Source organism: Alexandromys fortis, unplaced genomic scaffold, assembly GCF_014885135.2.
Source record: "Alexandromys fortis isolate MF-2015 unplaced genomic scaffold, M_Fortis_MF-2015_v1.1 scaffold_40, whole genome shotgun sequence".
NCBI classification, from domain to species: domain Eukaryota; kingdom Metazoa; phylum Chordata; class Mammalia; order Rodentia; family Cricetidae; genus Alexandromys; species Alexandromys fortis.
Window position 1 is genome coordinate 1901176 of NW_026067966.1, and position 14888 is coordinate 1916063.

At 46.8% G+C, this 14888-nt stretch overlaps 1 protein-coding gene across 1 annotated transcript in view; it reads right to left on the reverse strand.

The window, feature by feature from the left end:
• Slc16a14 (solute carrier family 16 member 14) overlaps positions 1–7199 on the reverse strand; it is a 28245-nt gene extending 21046 nt beyond the window's left edge. The window contains exons 1-2 of the mRNA XM_050154313.1: positions 6541–7199; positions 1619–1889 (exon numbers count right to left, since the gene is read on the reverse strand). Coding sequence (XP_050010270.1) covers positions 1619–1877 — 259 coding nt within the window. The 5' untranslated portion in view covers positions 1878–1889; positions 6541–7199. The remainder of the gene's footprint in view (positions 1–1618; positions 1890–6540) is intronic.
• Positions 7200–14888: the final 7689 nt, after the last annotated feature.

Consider the following 14888-nt stretch of genomic DNA (forward strand, 5'->3'; position numbering starts at 1 on the left):
CTCTCTCTCTCTCTTTCTCTCTCTCTCTCTCTCTCTCTCTCTCATACACACACACATACACACACAATAATAAAGAACACTTGCTCCACACTCTTGGGACAAAAGGAACAATAAAACCCAGACCCAGTGATTTCATTATGACTGGACTTGGGAGCAGATGGTTGTGAGCCACCACACAGGTGCTGGGAGCTGAACCTTGGCCCTCTGGAAGAGCCAGTGTTCATAACCACTGAGCCATCTCTCAGCCCTGTCCTAGTTGTAAGATCAAGACAAACTGAAGAAGACAATAAAGGCATAAATATTTGTCAATATTTTTGGTTTGTTTTTGTTTTTCGAGACAGGGTTTCTCTATATAACAGTCCTGCCTATCCTGGAACTTGCTTTCAGACCAGGCTGGCCTTGACATCTGTCTGCCTCTGCCTCCCTGGTGCTGGGATTAAAAGCAAGTTCCACCACTGCCTGGCTACCAACAATCTTTTCACATGCATATGTGTGCCCTTGGGTCTCCTGAATGGCAGGCTGTTCTGGAACTTGCTATGCATCTGAGGCCGAATTGAACTCCTAATTCTCCTCTGTGGTGGTCTGAACAGGATACCCCCCCCCCACCTTAGGCGCATCACCCCTGGTTCATGGTGCTACTTGGGAGGTTATGGAACCTTTAGGAGGTGGAACCTTGCTGGAGGATGTATGTCACTGGGGGGAATGTATGCCTTTGGGGGTCTATAGCCTCACCCCACTTCCAGCTTGCTTTCCTTGCTTCTGGCAGGCACACAGAGACGTGATCTCAACTTCCTGTTCCCTGCCCTCATACCCACTGTGTCCTGCCCACCCCTCCCCGCCATGATGGACTCTTATCCCTCTGAAATGGTAAGCTAAGATAAACCCTTTCTTCCATGAGTTTCATTACAACAGAAAGCTGGACAGGCCTGGTTACTCTTCTGTCTTTTAAAACTATTCATCATCAATGGGTAGCAGATGCAGTGCTTGCTTAGTGTGTTTGAGGCCCCGGACCTGATGCCCACCAGTGCCCCCAGGACACTCATGGATGCTAACTAAACTGGGTGAGGTGGCTCGTGCCTGTCTCTGATCCCAGCATCTGGAAAGTGAACAAGGGAATCCGAAGTTCAGGTCATCCTTGGCTAGATACTTAACTTTCAGCCTGGGCTACACAAAACCCTGCCTCAAAACAACAGAAATGTTGCACACTCAGGAACCACTGAGCTAAGGTCAGTTCCAGCGAAAGTGTTAACCAAGCAGAAATGATGGAGATGAATCATCAGCCACAGAATCGGTGCTGAGGCCAGCGAGAGGGCTCAGCAGGTGGCGGTACTGGCAACCTGAACTTCACCCCCAGGACTGAGGTGGTGGAAGGAGAGAATCAACTTCTTCAAGTGGTCCTCTGATCTACACAAGTGCCATGGGACAAGTACACACACACACACACACACACACAGACACAGCTAAATGGTCAATTTTGTGTTCTGAATATTTCACTTCGATTTTAAAAGTGAGTGATGATAATAATCTGACCTCTCCCACTGTTTCAGGAATGTGATGAATGACTCTCAACAGGGACTTGTCATTTTATAGCAACCTCAACAGGTGGCAGCGAACGTACCCACGATCAAGGTGATGCCCATGCTCAGGGAGCTGACCCAGGCAGTCAGGCCGCGGCTCTGGTGGAACTCTTCAAGCCACTCCACGTTGAGGACTCCCAAGGCCATCTGTGAGCCCATGATGAGAATGTGCACAAAGAAGGAAGAAAGGATCATCATCCAGGCCCACCCGCCATCGATGTCTGGGTGGGGCTTCAGGGTCTTCTTAGCCTTGGGATCATCTTCAAGGTCATACCCAATATCCTCATGGCTTGCATACATTTTCTGGGATTTCTGAAACATACAATAAGTAAGTTCAGCACACACCAAAACAGAAAAACACCTTCCTCAGCTTTGGACAGCTCTGCCTCCTACTGACATCAAAGTGGCTTTAGGGTCAAATGATCCCCAGATTTGTCTTTGTCACTGCAGGTCTAGGGACATACTTTACTTCTTCACAGATCACCTTAAAATCTGTCTTTAGCCGGTTGTGGTGACACATGCCAGTGGGATTTGCTGAAGGAGGTGGAGGCAGGAGGATCACGGGTTTGAGGCTAGCCTGGGCTAAAATTTGTCTTTATAATCACCTCACAATATTATAACGTTAAGGAAGGGAGAAGTGAGGGTAGGGAGAGAGATGGATGAAAGAAGAGAGAGAGAGAGAGAGAGAGAGAGAGAGAGAGAGAGAGAGAGCGAGCGCCCTGGATGTGATGGGTAAGACAGACCAGTCTTGATAACATCTGTTCTCTGAGTAAATAGTGGGGATGGCAAGTCAAGCCCTGTAGATAGTTTGCTTGCTTTTTTTTTTTTTTTTTTTTGAGACAGGGTTTCCCTGTAGCTTTGGAGCCTGTCCTGGAACTAGCTCTTGTAGCCCAGGCTGGTCTTGAACTCACAGAGATCCACCTGCCCCTGCCTTCCGAGTGCTGGGATTAAATAGGCACTGCCTGGCTGAGCCCTATAGTTTAATGTCTTTGGTGAACTAGGGAGTTAGCTCACCATCTGAGAATGGTGAGTGTGGAGATTGTAAAGGATCCTAATGTTTAGGATAACAGAAGCAACCGTTGCCTGCAAGTGGAAATGACTGTTGGGAGGTTAAAGTCAAGAGACGCAGGCACCACTGCAGGCTTGGAGCCGGGGAGCATCCGGGAGCCAGCAGGATGCCTGCTACCCCAGCGCCTGTCCAGGTGGAGCATGGTATATAGCATGGTATATAGACTGAATATGGACACGGAGAACCTAAAATAACATCAAATGAATACCGTGCTCGGGAGACAGGCAAACAGCTACACAGAGAAACCCTGTCTTTAAAAACAAAACAAGAAGCAGTGAAAAGAGCAAAGCTGTGTGGTGAAAGGCTCATCTGGAGAGTGGCATTTTCAGTTGGTACAGACAAAAACGTTTCGCTCCCTTTGACTATTTCCTTTGAAATTGAAATCAACTTTGATTTATGCTAGAACAGAAGGGATGTGGCTTAGCGGTAGTGCACTGACCCAGCATGAGTGAAACCCTGGGTTTGCCCTCCAGTACGAGGAAAACCAGGGGCTGGACAGATGTCAGTGGTTAGGAGGACTGGCTGCTCTTCCAGAGACCCTCCGTTGAGTCAGCAGGACCCACATCATGAAGCTTACAACTGCCTGTAACCCCAGTTCCAGGGCATCCAGTGCCGCCTTCTGGCCTCTGCAGGTGCTGCAGACATGGTACACAGAATTCAGACCCACATGCGTACATACACAATGAATTTCTTTTAAATAAAAGCATCTAAAAACATAACAAGTACGCAAAAAGGTGGAGATCAATCAAGACACTTGACGGTGATTTTTTTTTTTTCCGAGACAGGGTTTTTCTGTGTAGCTCTGGATGCCCTGGAACTCACTCTGTAGACCAGGGGCTGGTCTCCAACTCATGGAGATCTGCCTGCCTCTGCCTCCCTAGTGCTGGGATTAAGGGTATGTGCCACCACCACCCAGTGACATTGATTTTTGATCTCCATGACAAAATGCGCACACATCTACACACACATGCACATAAACACCGCCATGTACATACACAAAATAAAATGATAGTTTTCCAATCCACAGAAAAGTACCTGAAATATTAAGTATTTTTCTGTGGCAGTGTTAAGAACCATTATATTCTTACTGAATTATTTATTTTATGGGTTAACAATGTGACTGCCATGGAATTGCTCTGGGCATTTCCAGTTTCTTTGATCATACATGAATGTTGGTGAGTAGCATGTAACGGACAGTTTTATGCAAGAGGCCCAAGTGTGAAGACAGAAGATGGCATTGCATGCAGACAACTCTGGTTGAACGGAGGTGGAGCAAATAGCTTACTGAGACCTCAGGGGCCCTGCCTGATCTCCCTGAAAGAATGCATGAAGAGGTATGGTGGAACGTGCCTGCAATTACAGAAAACGGTAGGCTGAGACAGGCCAATCGCAGGGAATTTGAGACCAGCCTGGGGTACACAGTATTTGTCTTAAAAAACAAAAAGCCTGGGGAACAGAACAATATTATGGTGCATGCCTGCAACCCTAGCATGTGGGCGGTGGCAACAGAAGGATCGGGAGTTCAAGGCCAGCCTCACTATACAGCAAGTTTGAGGACAACCTAGGTCTCAAGAGATCCCCCTTTCAAGAAAAACAAACACAGAAACAACAACAACAAAATCTGAACCAAGCAAATAGTAAACCAAGTATTTGCATTTTGAACTTATACCTTTCAAAGAGCGATCATTCCTTGGTTTCACAGTTCCTTATCCGACTATTTCACTAAATTGGAAGTCTACAGGAAAACAAGTGTTTACTCTGGTGCGATTTGACTATTTCCTCCCAAGCTCATGTTGAAACCTAACCGCTACTGCAACCATAGTAACAGGTGGGTCCTTTAATAGGTATATGCCACAGGGCCCCAAATTCAGGAATGGATTAAGGCCACTGTCCTTGGAGTGGGTTAGCTGTCTTGGGAATGGGTTCCTGATACAAAGGTGATGGTTGTGTCTTGATATTTAGCTTGATGCCCTTTTTCTGGTCTGTACCCCAACCCAGTACTGCATGCACACAGTACACACATACGTGTGGACAAAATAATCACACACATAAAATACATTTTTTTAAGGGAAGCTGGAGAGATGGCTCAGCAGTTACAAGCACTTGTTTTTTTGGCAGAGGGCTTACTTCCCAAGATCCACATAGTGTGACTCATAACTGACTGGAGTTCCCTGGGACTCGATGACATCATCTGGCCTCAGAGGAACATGGCGCACACACAGACAAGCAGGCACATACAACACACATTTAAAAAACGCGAAAGGTCTTTAAAAAATTTAAGAGTAAATAAATAAAAGTCATAAATGAGGATGGAGTGACATTGAAGTGACAAATATAGGCTACACAATGGAGTAATGGGGAAAGTGAGAATGTCAGCTTTTTTTTTCTGGAGCGTACCATATAGTAAAATATGGTTAACTTTTTACAGTTCCGTCATGGGAGGAATTTTTACAAGCAGGTTGTTCATTTTTTTAATTGGGCTGTCACTATGTCTAATTCGATGAACTAATTATAATGATAAGCAAAAGGGGGTGCGTGACAAGTGAAAACTAAAATTGCAATCTCTTCCCAAAGGGGTAGGCTGAATTCTTTAACCCTAGTCTAAAACAGTTTAACACCGGGCATTTCAGGCCGGTAGAGGGCGCGCTCGAGACCAAGAGGCCCCTGAGCTGAAAAGGAGGCAGCTCAGCTGGCTTCATATTGTGTTGTAAAGGGTGCGTGCGTGTGTGTGTGTGTGTGTGTGTGTGTGTGTGTGTGTGTGTGTGTGTGTGTGCGTGTGCGCGCGCGTGTAAGAAAATGGGCCAGGGCTGTGCTCTGTGGTTTTTGACACGATGGTCTTGGCTGGTTCGTATGGAGGTCCCAAATGACCCCATTTTACAGATTAAGACAACTGAAACGTCTGTGTGTTTGACCGGATCTCAGGTAGCCCAGGCTGGCCTCAGATTGAAGGATGACCTTGAACTTCTCACCCCCCCTGCCAGATGAGTGTTGTATTACAGTGCTGGGTTTAGGAAGTGCTGGGGGAATTGAACCCAGGAGCCTTATGCATGCTAGGCAGACACCCTATCAACAGAACTACATCCCCAGTCCTGAAAGTGAGACAGTTGTTTAATGGGTGCCCTGTGAAGTTCAAATATGAACAGACCTATAATCAGTCTCAACCTCTTCTCCAACCCCCTCCCCTTTCTCCCTTCTCTTCTTCCCCTTTTTCCTTTGACCAGGAGAAGAAGAATCGTTCTGATTGCTAATAAGCACCTCCAAGTATCCTTGCTAATGAGCCTGAACCAACTTTTCCGCAGGAAGAAAGGGCTTAATTGGTAAGCAGAGATGAGCTCAAAAAACCCTGTCAGGCTGTGGAAGCCTCTGCCCTTTAATGGCTGTGCTGGATCTTCACTATCCCCTTTCCTCTCTGAAGATGCCGGATCCTCGCAGCTCCCGGGGGCTCAGCATCCGCCGCCCAGGTCCACCCGCGCGAGATGCTACACCCTCCGAGCCTCCATCCCCACTAGGGGACCAGACACAGAGACACCCGCACTCTCGGAGGTCGATAGCTGTAGCCCCATCACAGTCTACTTCAAGTAGTAAACTAGGGCCTCAAGAGCCCCTGAGCGCGAGGCCGGGCGCGGAGGTGACGCGCGCTCTGGTGCCTGGGTGGCGCGCGACGCCCTGGACGGTGCGCGTCCCCGCCTGCAGTTTGGAGGACGAGGGAGTACCACCGCCCTGCCCAAGTCCCTCTCTTCCCCCACCCTTTCCCGGGCTCTCGCCCCGTTGAGGGTCCCTGGAGGAGCCGCGGACACCAACCAGTATCGACCGGTATCTGCCAGTATCCGCCAGTTCGGAGATGCTCCGACCCTGTGGCAATCTCTGGCCTCAGCACAGCCCTAGGGTACTCACCGCTCGCAGCCTGCAGGGCTACCGTCTCACTCGGCTCCTGGTCCCCACCCGTGAACTTGCAGCACTGTTCCGAGAACCCGAGGCCGCTGGGCGTGGGGATTGGTGGCAATATCGACCAGCATCCTGCAGATGCGGCGCCTGGGGCTCGGCTCTCCGCCCGGCTCCGTGCGCTCGGTGCAGGGCTCCGGGACTCGCCCTCTGCTCGCTGTCTGGCCAGGTGAACCTCTGGAGCCTAAGGCTCGATGCTTCCGTCCCGTAGCCTTTAAAAAGGGTGCATTTGAAAGGGTCTGAGCCTACCCTGAGCTTTCTTCCAATCCGTGCAATTTCAGAGCTCCACGCTGGTTCATTCCTATACCGGCTAATTCTGGTTTGGCAGGGGAAAAAAAAAAAAAAAAAAAAAATCCGCGGGCTCCTCACAGGCACACTCTTGTGGCCGCTTGAAGTTTATCGCCTTGACTAAGATTTGTCAATGCCGTGCACATTTGCAACCTTAGGAAATGGCCAGAAATCTCAGGGGTGTGGGGGACATCAGAAGTCTCTTTCTCCCCCTACCCCCCTGACTAGGAGGGAAGTAATGGACCAGACCTTCATATGATTCGCGGCCGAAAAAGAGACATTTTAGAGCGAAGAGAAATCTCAATATTCAAGACCACAGTGGACTGAAAATCCCACATCTTTGTCCCAGCCTGGGTACCTCCTCTTTCCATCTTTCTGAAGTACCCATTATCTTCACTCATAGATGGGCAACGCAATGCTTTGTTCTCGGAGAGTTTTTAGTATTTTGTTAAATAAACGAAGCAAGCGTTCTTTGACCCAACCTGACCTGTTCCGTACTTTTCTACTATAAACGACCACAAACATAGTGGCTGAAAGCAACACAAATTCATCATTTTACGTTTCTGGCAGTCAGAACCTGAAGTGGGCTTTACCGGGCTAAAATTCAGCGCGTTGGCACTCTGCAGGCCTGTGTTCTTCCTGGCAGCTCTAGCTGAGCCTCCAGCTTCTGCAGGCTGCCCACATGCTTTGGCTGGCAGTCACTTCCTCATCTTCAGAACCATCTACATTACATCATTCTGTCTGTCTTGGGTACTAGGTCACCCTCTCTCTATTGTTTGCCCCGCTCTCTTCCTTTTTCATTTACATTCTTTCAAACGTGTAAAATTTATTTATTGTGTGTGTATGTGCATGCAAGGCACAGTAGTGTGTGGAGGCCAAAATGCAGCCTCTGGGAGGCAGTTTTCCTTCTACTCTGTGGGTTCCGGGGATTAGAGGGCTTGGTGCAAAGCCCCTTTCCTGCAGAATATTCTCTCCAGTCTCTTGTCTTCCACTTGGGGTTATCTTGATTCTGTCTGGATAATTCACACATCTATTTTAATACCAGCTGACTAGCAATGTACTTCCATCTGCTACCTTGATTTTCCTTCTGCCATTTAAGGTCACATAGTCACAGGTTCCTGGGATTCAGATATAGATTTCCTTAGGGGAACCAACTATACTGCCCAGCATGGATTTCCTTCCCCCGCTCCTTCTTTTCCAGAAGACATTCGTGTGTATTTTATAGACTTGTTGACTTTATTTTTATATTTTTAATTTTCAAGAGACAGCGGTTCACGTGCCCCAGGCCGGCCTGGAAGTAGCTATGTGGCTGAGGATGGCTTTGAACTTCAGATCTTCCTGCCTCCACTTCCCAGGTCCTGGGATTATAGGCATATACCACCACAGCCACTTTCCGCAGTGCTAGAGATGAAACCCCGGACTTGGTGCCTGCTAGGCAAGCGCACTTTGGGTTGAGCTCCATTCCCAATCTTCTTGTGCTCATCCTAAGCACTGAGATGATCGTGAGGAATGGCTAAATGAGGACATTTGCAGGAACACTTCTCTGATGATGACAGCGGAGAAATGAATGGTGAGTACTCTCTCGGGCTGATCTACTCAGATGTCATGCATTCGGAACGGGCTTCTGACAGCAAGTCAAGAGCGGGAAGACAGTTGTAGTGGCTCGTACTTTCACTCCCAGCACTTGGGTGGTTGGGAAGTTCAAGGTTAGTCTGGGCTACAAAAGAGCGACTCCCCCCCCCCCTTAAGGTGGAGAGTTCCAAGCAAGTATCTCAATACAGATGGATCCATCTGTTTTTAAAAAAGAGGTGTTATGGATTGAATTAAGAGTGAGACATCCCCCAGAGGCTCATGGTTCTGAGCACTTGGTCCTCAGCCATCAGTGTTGGTTGGGGGAGGTTATGAAAGCTTGGGACATGTGGTGTGCTTAGCAGGAGTGAGTGGCTGTGGGAAGACTTTGAAGATTCTCACCGCTTCTGATGCTGGCCTGACTTCTCTACTTTCTGATCCACGAGCAGTAGAGAGATACTGACACATGCTCCTGTTGCCATAGGTGGAGCCTCTCCATGGTCACGCCTTCTTTGCCTTGAACCAAAGTACCCACCCTCCCTTAAATAGTTTCTGCCAGCATTTTGTCATAGTAAAAAGGAAACTAATACTAGAGGTCCTGTAAGATCAAGATCCCCTCTTGACCTCTTGGGCCTGGAATCTTGTATTTATAGGAGTGTAATGTATTGTAAATCTGGGGGAACCATCACCTCCGTCAAATAACTCCCAAACCCTACCTGTGTTTCAATTTCTCAGATGTCCCCAGGCAGCCTCTTACCCACCCAATAAATCTATTTTTAATGTAAAAAATTGCAATGCAAGCCTGGCATGTTGTCCCACTCCTATAATCCTAGCACTCAGGAGGCAGAGGCAAGCAGATCTTTATGAGTTGGAGGCTGCCCTTACATACATAGTGAGTCCCGGGATAACAAGAACCGCACAGTGAGATCCTGTCTGAAAGAAAGAAAAAAATTATAAAATGCAATAAAAGGCACCCAGATTGGGAAGGGAAATGTAAAAATTATCTTTAATTTCGGGTGATATGATTAGATATAGAAAATAATGGAAGTGTACGGAAACATTAGGACTAGTCAACGGGCTCAATGAGGTCCAGTGCAGTTTCATTGGTAAAAGCTTCAAAAAGAACTTTCAAGGCTGGGAACCAAGTTCAGTGAAGTACTGTACTCTGAAAAGTTACAGGAGGTTACTGAAAGAAACAGAAGAAAAACTGAATGAATGCAGGGCTGGAAAGATGGCTGCTCTCCTAGAGGACCCGGGTTCGATTCCTAGAACCTCTATGGCAGCTCACAACTGTCTATAATTCCAGTTTCTATGGCACCCCCGCATACATGTAGGCAAAACACCAAATCCACATAAAACTAAATACATCTTTAAAAAATTGAATGAATGCATACATCTCTCTGGGTACCAGCGACCTCCAGTCCCAGGATTTTTCTGTAAGTCTGACTTGTCTGGTTGGGTCCACTGCAAGAGAAGGTCACATATATATTTTTCAGGATGAGTGTCGGTATTAGGAAACTTTTAACACAGCATGATTGGCCATGATGTAACCAAGGCACTGTCCTGTCCCTGTAGAGGCAGTTGAGCATGCACGGCAAAAACTGGGAGTGCATGGTGCTTAGGTATCTAAGTCAACTGGACCTGAGCAGAAAATAAACCCTTCCATTGTACATCTATGTAACTTGGCCATCAGCCCTAAAGTGAAGATAGTCGCAGTACTTACATCATAGAGTTATTGCAAAGGTTAAATGATACTGTGTGCCAAGCACCCTGCCCCCATATTGTTAAGAAACGTGTTTCTGTTTCTTTAATTTTTTTTTAAAACTGGGCAGTGGTGGCATGTGCCTTTAATCCCAGCACTCAAGAAACAGAGGCAGGTGGATCTCTGAGTTCGAAGCCAGCCTGATCTACAGAGTGAGTTTCAGGACAGCCAGAGCTGTTACACAGAGAAACCCTGTCTTGAAAAAAAAATTATTTTAAGTGTGTGTGTGTGTGTGTGTGTGTGTGTGTGTGTGCATGTGCACTTGTGGGTGCAGGTGCCCACAGAGGAGAGGAGTGCCAGATACCCTGGAGCTGGAGGTACGAGCAGTTATAAGCTGCTCTTTGTGGATATGAGGAACCCAACTCGGGTTCTCTGTGGTAGGTGCTCTTAACCACTGGATAATCTCTCCAGTCTCCAGGTTGATTTTTTTCCCTCCTAAAGTAAAAATGGCCTACAAACTTTGTGGATGAATTTGTCCAACACTGGTGCCTTTTCCCTTTTGAATCAGGGTCTGGTTATGTAGTGCAAGCTAGCCAGAAACTCACAATCATCCTGCGTCAGCCTTCTAAGTCCTAGAATTCCAGGCACTCACCACCAAGCTCTATCACATTCCTTTGGTATCACAGTCCCTTTGAGAGGCAGCAGAAATCACCAGGGTGGTTATAAAATGTGGAGACTCAGCTGGCACATCCTTTAAATCCCAGCACTTTCGAGGCAGAGGCCAGGTAAATCTCTGTGAGTTCAAGGCCAGTCTGGTCTGAATAGCAAGTTCCAGGACAGCTGGGGATACACAGCAAAAAGCAAAAAACCCAACCAACCAAAAATCCCTGGAGACTCTTTGGACTCAGTGAAATTCCAGTTCTCATCATTTATTTCACATCTTTTCTTTGGGCAGGGCGTGGGAGTGGGGTCGTGTTTAATGTGACCTTAGTGATGAGCAATCGTAGAAGCCACTGAGATGGCTTTGTAGGAAGCGAAGCAGGACGCTCACCAAGGCCAACAGGTGATGTTGCTAACTAGGATTTACACACCAGTGGGAAGTTGACAAAAAACCAATTTAAAGACTATTGGTAACTGCTGACGCCTTAGGCAGGCAGAACGGGTGAGAAGCCATCAATAAATGCCTAAATCACCACAATGTACAGGTTTACAAAAACTAGCTTAAAAACAAGACTCTTGGGCCCTGCTGAAACTTGGCTCTTGGGAGAAAGAAGATTTTATGTTTAATCTCTCTTCTTCCTACTGCAGTTTCATGTGAGGGAAAAGTAATTATTTCTTCCTCGGATTAGTTTTCAATGTTGATTTGTCAGACTTCACTTCTGACAAGTCTGTGTTATCACTCATCGTGATGAAAGGAAATGCTGCAGGCCAGAGGGCTCAAGTGAGGCTGTGTTGACTGACACCCTGTACACCTTTTTTTTTAAAAAAATATTTATTTATTTATTTATTTATTTATTTATTTATTTATTATGTATACAATATTCTGTCTGTGTGTATGCGTGCAGACCAGAAGAGGGCACCAGACCTCATTACAGATGGTTGTGAGCCACCATGTGGTTGCTGGGAATTGAACTCAGAACCTTTGGAAGAGCAGGCAATGCTCTTAACCACTGAGCCATATCTCCAGCCCCCTGCACACCTTTTAATGATTCCTTTTAGTCAAGATGTGGTGGCGCACACCTTTAATCCCAGCACTTGGGAGTCAGAGGCAGGAGGGTCTCTGTAAGTTCGAGGCCACCTTTTTCTATACATAGTGATTCCAAAACAGCCAGGGCTACATAGATAGATCCTGTCTCAAAAAACCCAACATCTATGTGTCTTTTGTTTGTTTTTATGAAACAGGGTTTATCTGTGTGGCCCAGGCTGTCCTGGAATTCACTCTGTAGACCAGGCTGGCCTTGAACTCACAGATAGCTGCCTGTCTCTGCCTCCTGAGTGCTGGGATTAAAGACGTGTGCCACCACTACCTGGCCTCTGTCTTTTTAAATTTTAGGTTTATTTATGTTTATGTGTAGGCATGTGTTGTCTGTATGTAGTATGTGTGTGTGCCATGTGTACACATGCTGGACCTCCTGAGCTCAGAAGGAGTTGGATCCACTGGAACTGGAACTGCACTTACAGGTGGTTGGTAGCCATCATGTAGGTCCTGGGAATCAAACCTGGGTCCTCTGCAAGAGCAGTCAGTGCTCTTAACCACTGAGCCAATTCTCTAGTGCCGTCTGTAGGATTGTTAGCAAAGATTATATGAGATTTACTTATTTTATGTGTACGGGTGTTTGCCTTCATGTATGTCCGTGTACTATGCTCTCAAAGCCAGTTTGAGCAAGGAGGAGCAGGGAAGTGAAGGGAGCTAAAAGTTCACACTGGGGACAAAGTCCCAAGGGAGCTGCCCCACTGAATTGCTGAGCTTGTCTCCTGTTTTCTACTCTGGGAACCAGATTTTTCCCAATTGCCAGTGGCAAACAGCTGCTCAGGCAAACATCTTTTCAGACGCTAGAGCCTCTGTGCCCTGTTTCTCGAGAGACTCCATCCTGGGACTAGAAAGGCGTGTGTTTTTCGTTAAGTTTACCTCGGACTGTTTAAAACACCATCACAGATGTTGTGAGTGACTAAGTCAGAAACAGATGAACAGCTTGAGTCTTTCCAAAACGCCAGAACTTATTGAGTAACAATAAATTCATAAGATATGTTGGTTTTGTCGGAAACAGTTTGCCAGTGATTTCCCTGATAGCCAGTCAAGGCAAACATGGGTTCTTTTGTTCCAACCTTAGCTACTAAGATTGTCTCAGTTCACATGTCACATTGTAAATTTATCTGTCCATATGTGTGAAAGTTGTGGAAGTCATATTAGAGTTCAAGGAGTTTTAGAAGGGGCTGGACACAGGTGGAAGCTGGAAACGGATGGATTTGCAAAAAGAGCCTGGGGCAGGACGAGGTCTAGAAAGCCTGGGGAGCTCTTCTAGATGTGCTGCTGTGGACTCAGGCTGTGGGGTCAGAGCTTCACGATCAAGTTGGGTTATAGAAGTGAGGTGAGCAGCTGCAGGAGCCACCGAGGTAAAGTCCAGGTGGGTAGATAGGCCGATGGGCGGGCAGCAGTTTAATAGACCCTCTCAGTCGTGGGAGCAGCTGAGCTCAACGGAGACCCTTGGGACAGTTGAGAGTTCTTTATCTGTCGGTCCTTTGACCCTGGGGTCAGAGACAGGCTGGTGGGGCCCCCTACCATTGCAGTGTGAAGTGTCCTCCTCTTTATGGGGTCTAGGTGAGGGAGTTACACCCTTTCTTTAGTGTACTTGGTAAGCTTAGCTCTGGTTTGCCTGATACGCTTTTACTATGTCCATGTGTTCTTATAAACTCAATTTACTTTGATAAATTTATAAAGTTGCAACCTTTCAACTTAGAAATAGGTTCTTTTTTTTTTCCTCCTTTTTTTTTGGTTTTTCGAGACAGGGTTTCTTTGAGAAATAGGTTCTCCATCTTTCTGGGTCTGCTGGGCGGTAACAGACAAATGACGCCACTCATGTGTCCACCAAGGTCAGAGTCAACCTGTCTCTTTATTTATACTCAAAATGGAGTCAATGCGTGTGAAATGGAGCCACTCAGGGCAAGGCACAGCCTAGAAAGCCACTGTTTTATACATTATGGAGTGTCTGAGGACAGTGCTCTGGCTAGTTTTTTTTTTAATTATTATTTATTTACTTTTTATCAGCTTGACACAAGCTAGAGCCGTCTGGGAAGACAGAACCTTAATTGAGAAAATACCTCCATCAGACCGTCTGTGCCACTAACTGTGGGCGAGTTAGTGAGACATTTTCTTCAGCAATGATTGACGGACGCAGGAGGACTCAGTCCACTGTGGCTGTCAAGGACATTCTGACCACAGTCAGCCTCTGGGAAGGGGGGGGGGAGAATTCTCAGTGTGCCCTGAACTGACCTGTCCCTTTGCTCCTTCTCGAGCATCCAACCCTGTCTAGCTTGTGGTCCAGCTGTTCTTCCTCAAGGATACCTCTGTAAGGGGCCAGGGTTTATCCATCACTGTAGAACAGTGTCATAGCATGTGGCTATGACCCTGGTCTCCAGCTTGCCTGGACTCCCAAAGTGGCTCTGCCATTCATCAGATGGGTGATCTTAGGCTTTTTATCTAATTTACATTTCTGGCTTCAGTTTTTATTTTTCTTTTTTTGAGTAAATTAGAACGGAAATAACATTAGTCTCATTGCATTGTTGAGAGGAGTAAGTGAAACATACAAAGAGAGTGGACAGTGCCTGACTTAGAGTAGCTACACAGAGCATCAGCTCTCAGTATCTTCACTGGCTTTCTCATCAGCATCAACAGCATCGTCATCACCATCCTTTACTCTTGTTCATTCATCAATACTCTCACAATGTGACTGTGAACCAGCACTGCTCTAAATGCTGGGATTACAGCAGTGACACAGGTCAGGCCCCTGCCCTTGTGATGTCCATGCTGAGGGAGAGGGAAACAGAGACAAGCTAGCAAACAAGAAGACAGAGTGACAGACAGATCCTGTGATAGAAAGGGACTCAGAGATCTCAGAGGTATTTTTAACTTCTTCTTCTTCTTCTTCTTCTTCTTCTTCTTCTTCTTCTTCTTCTTCTTCTTCTTCTTCTTCTTCTTCCTCTTCCTCTTCCTCTTCCTCTTCCTCTCCTCCTCCTCCTCCTT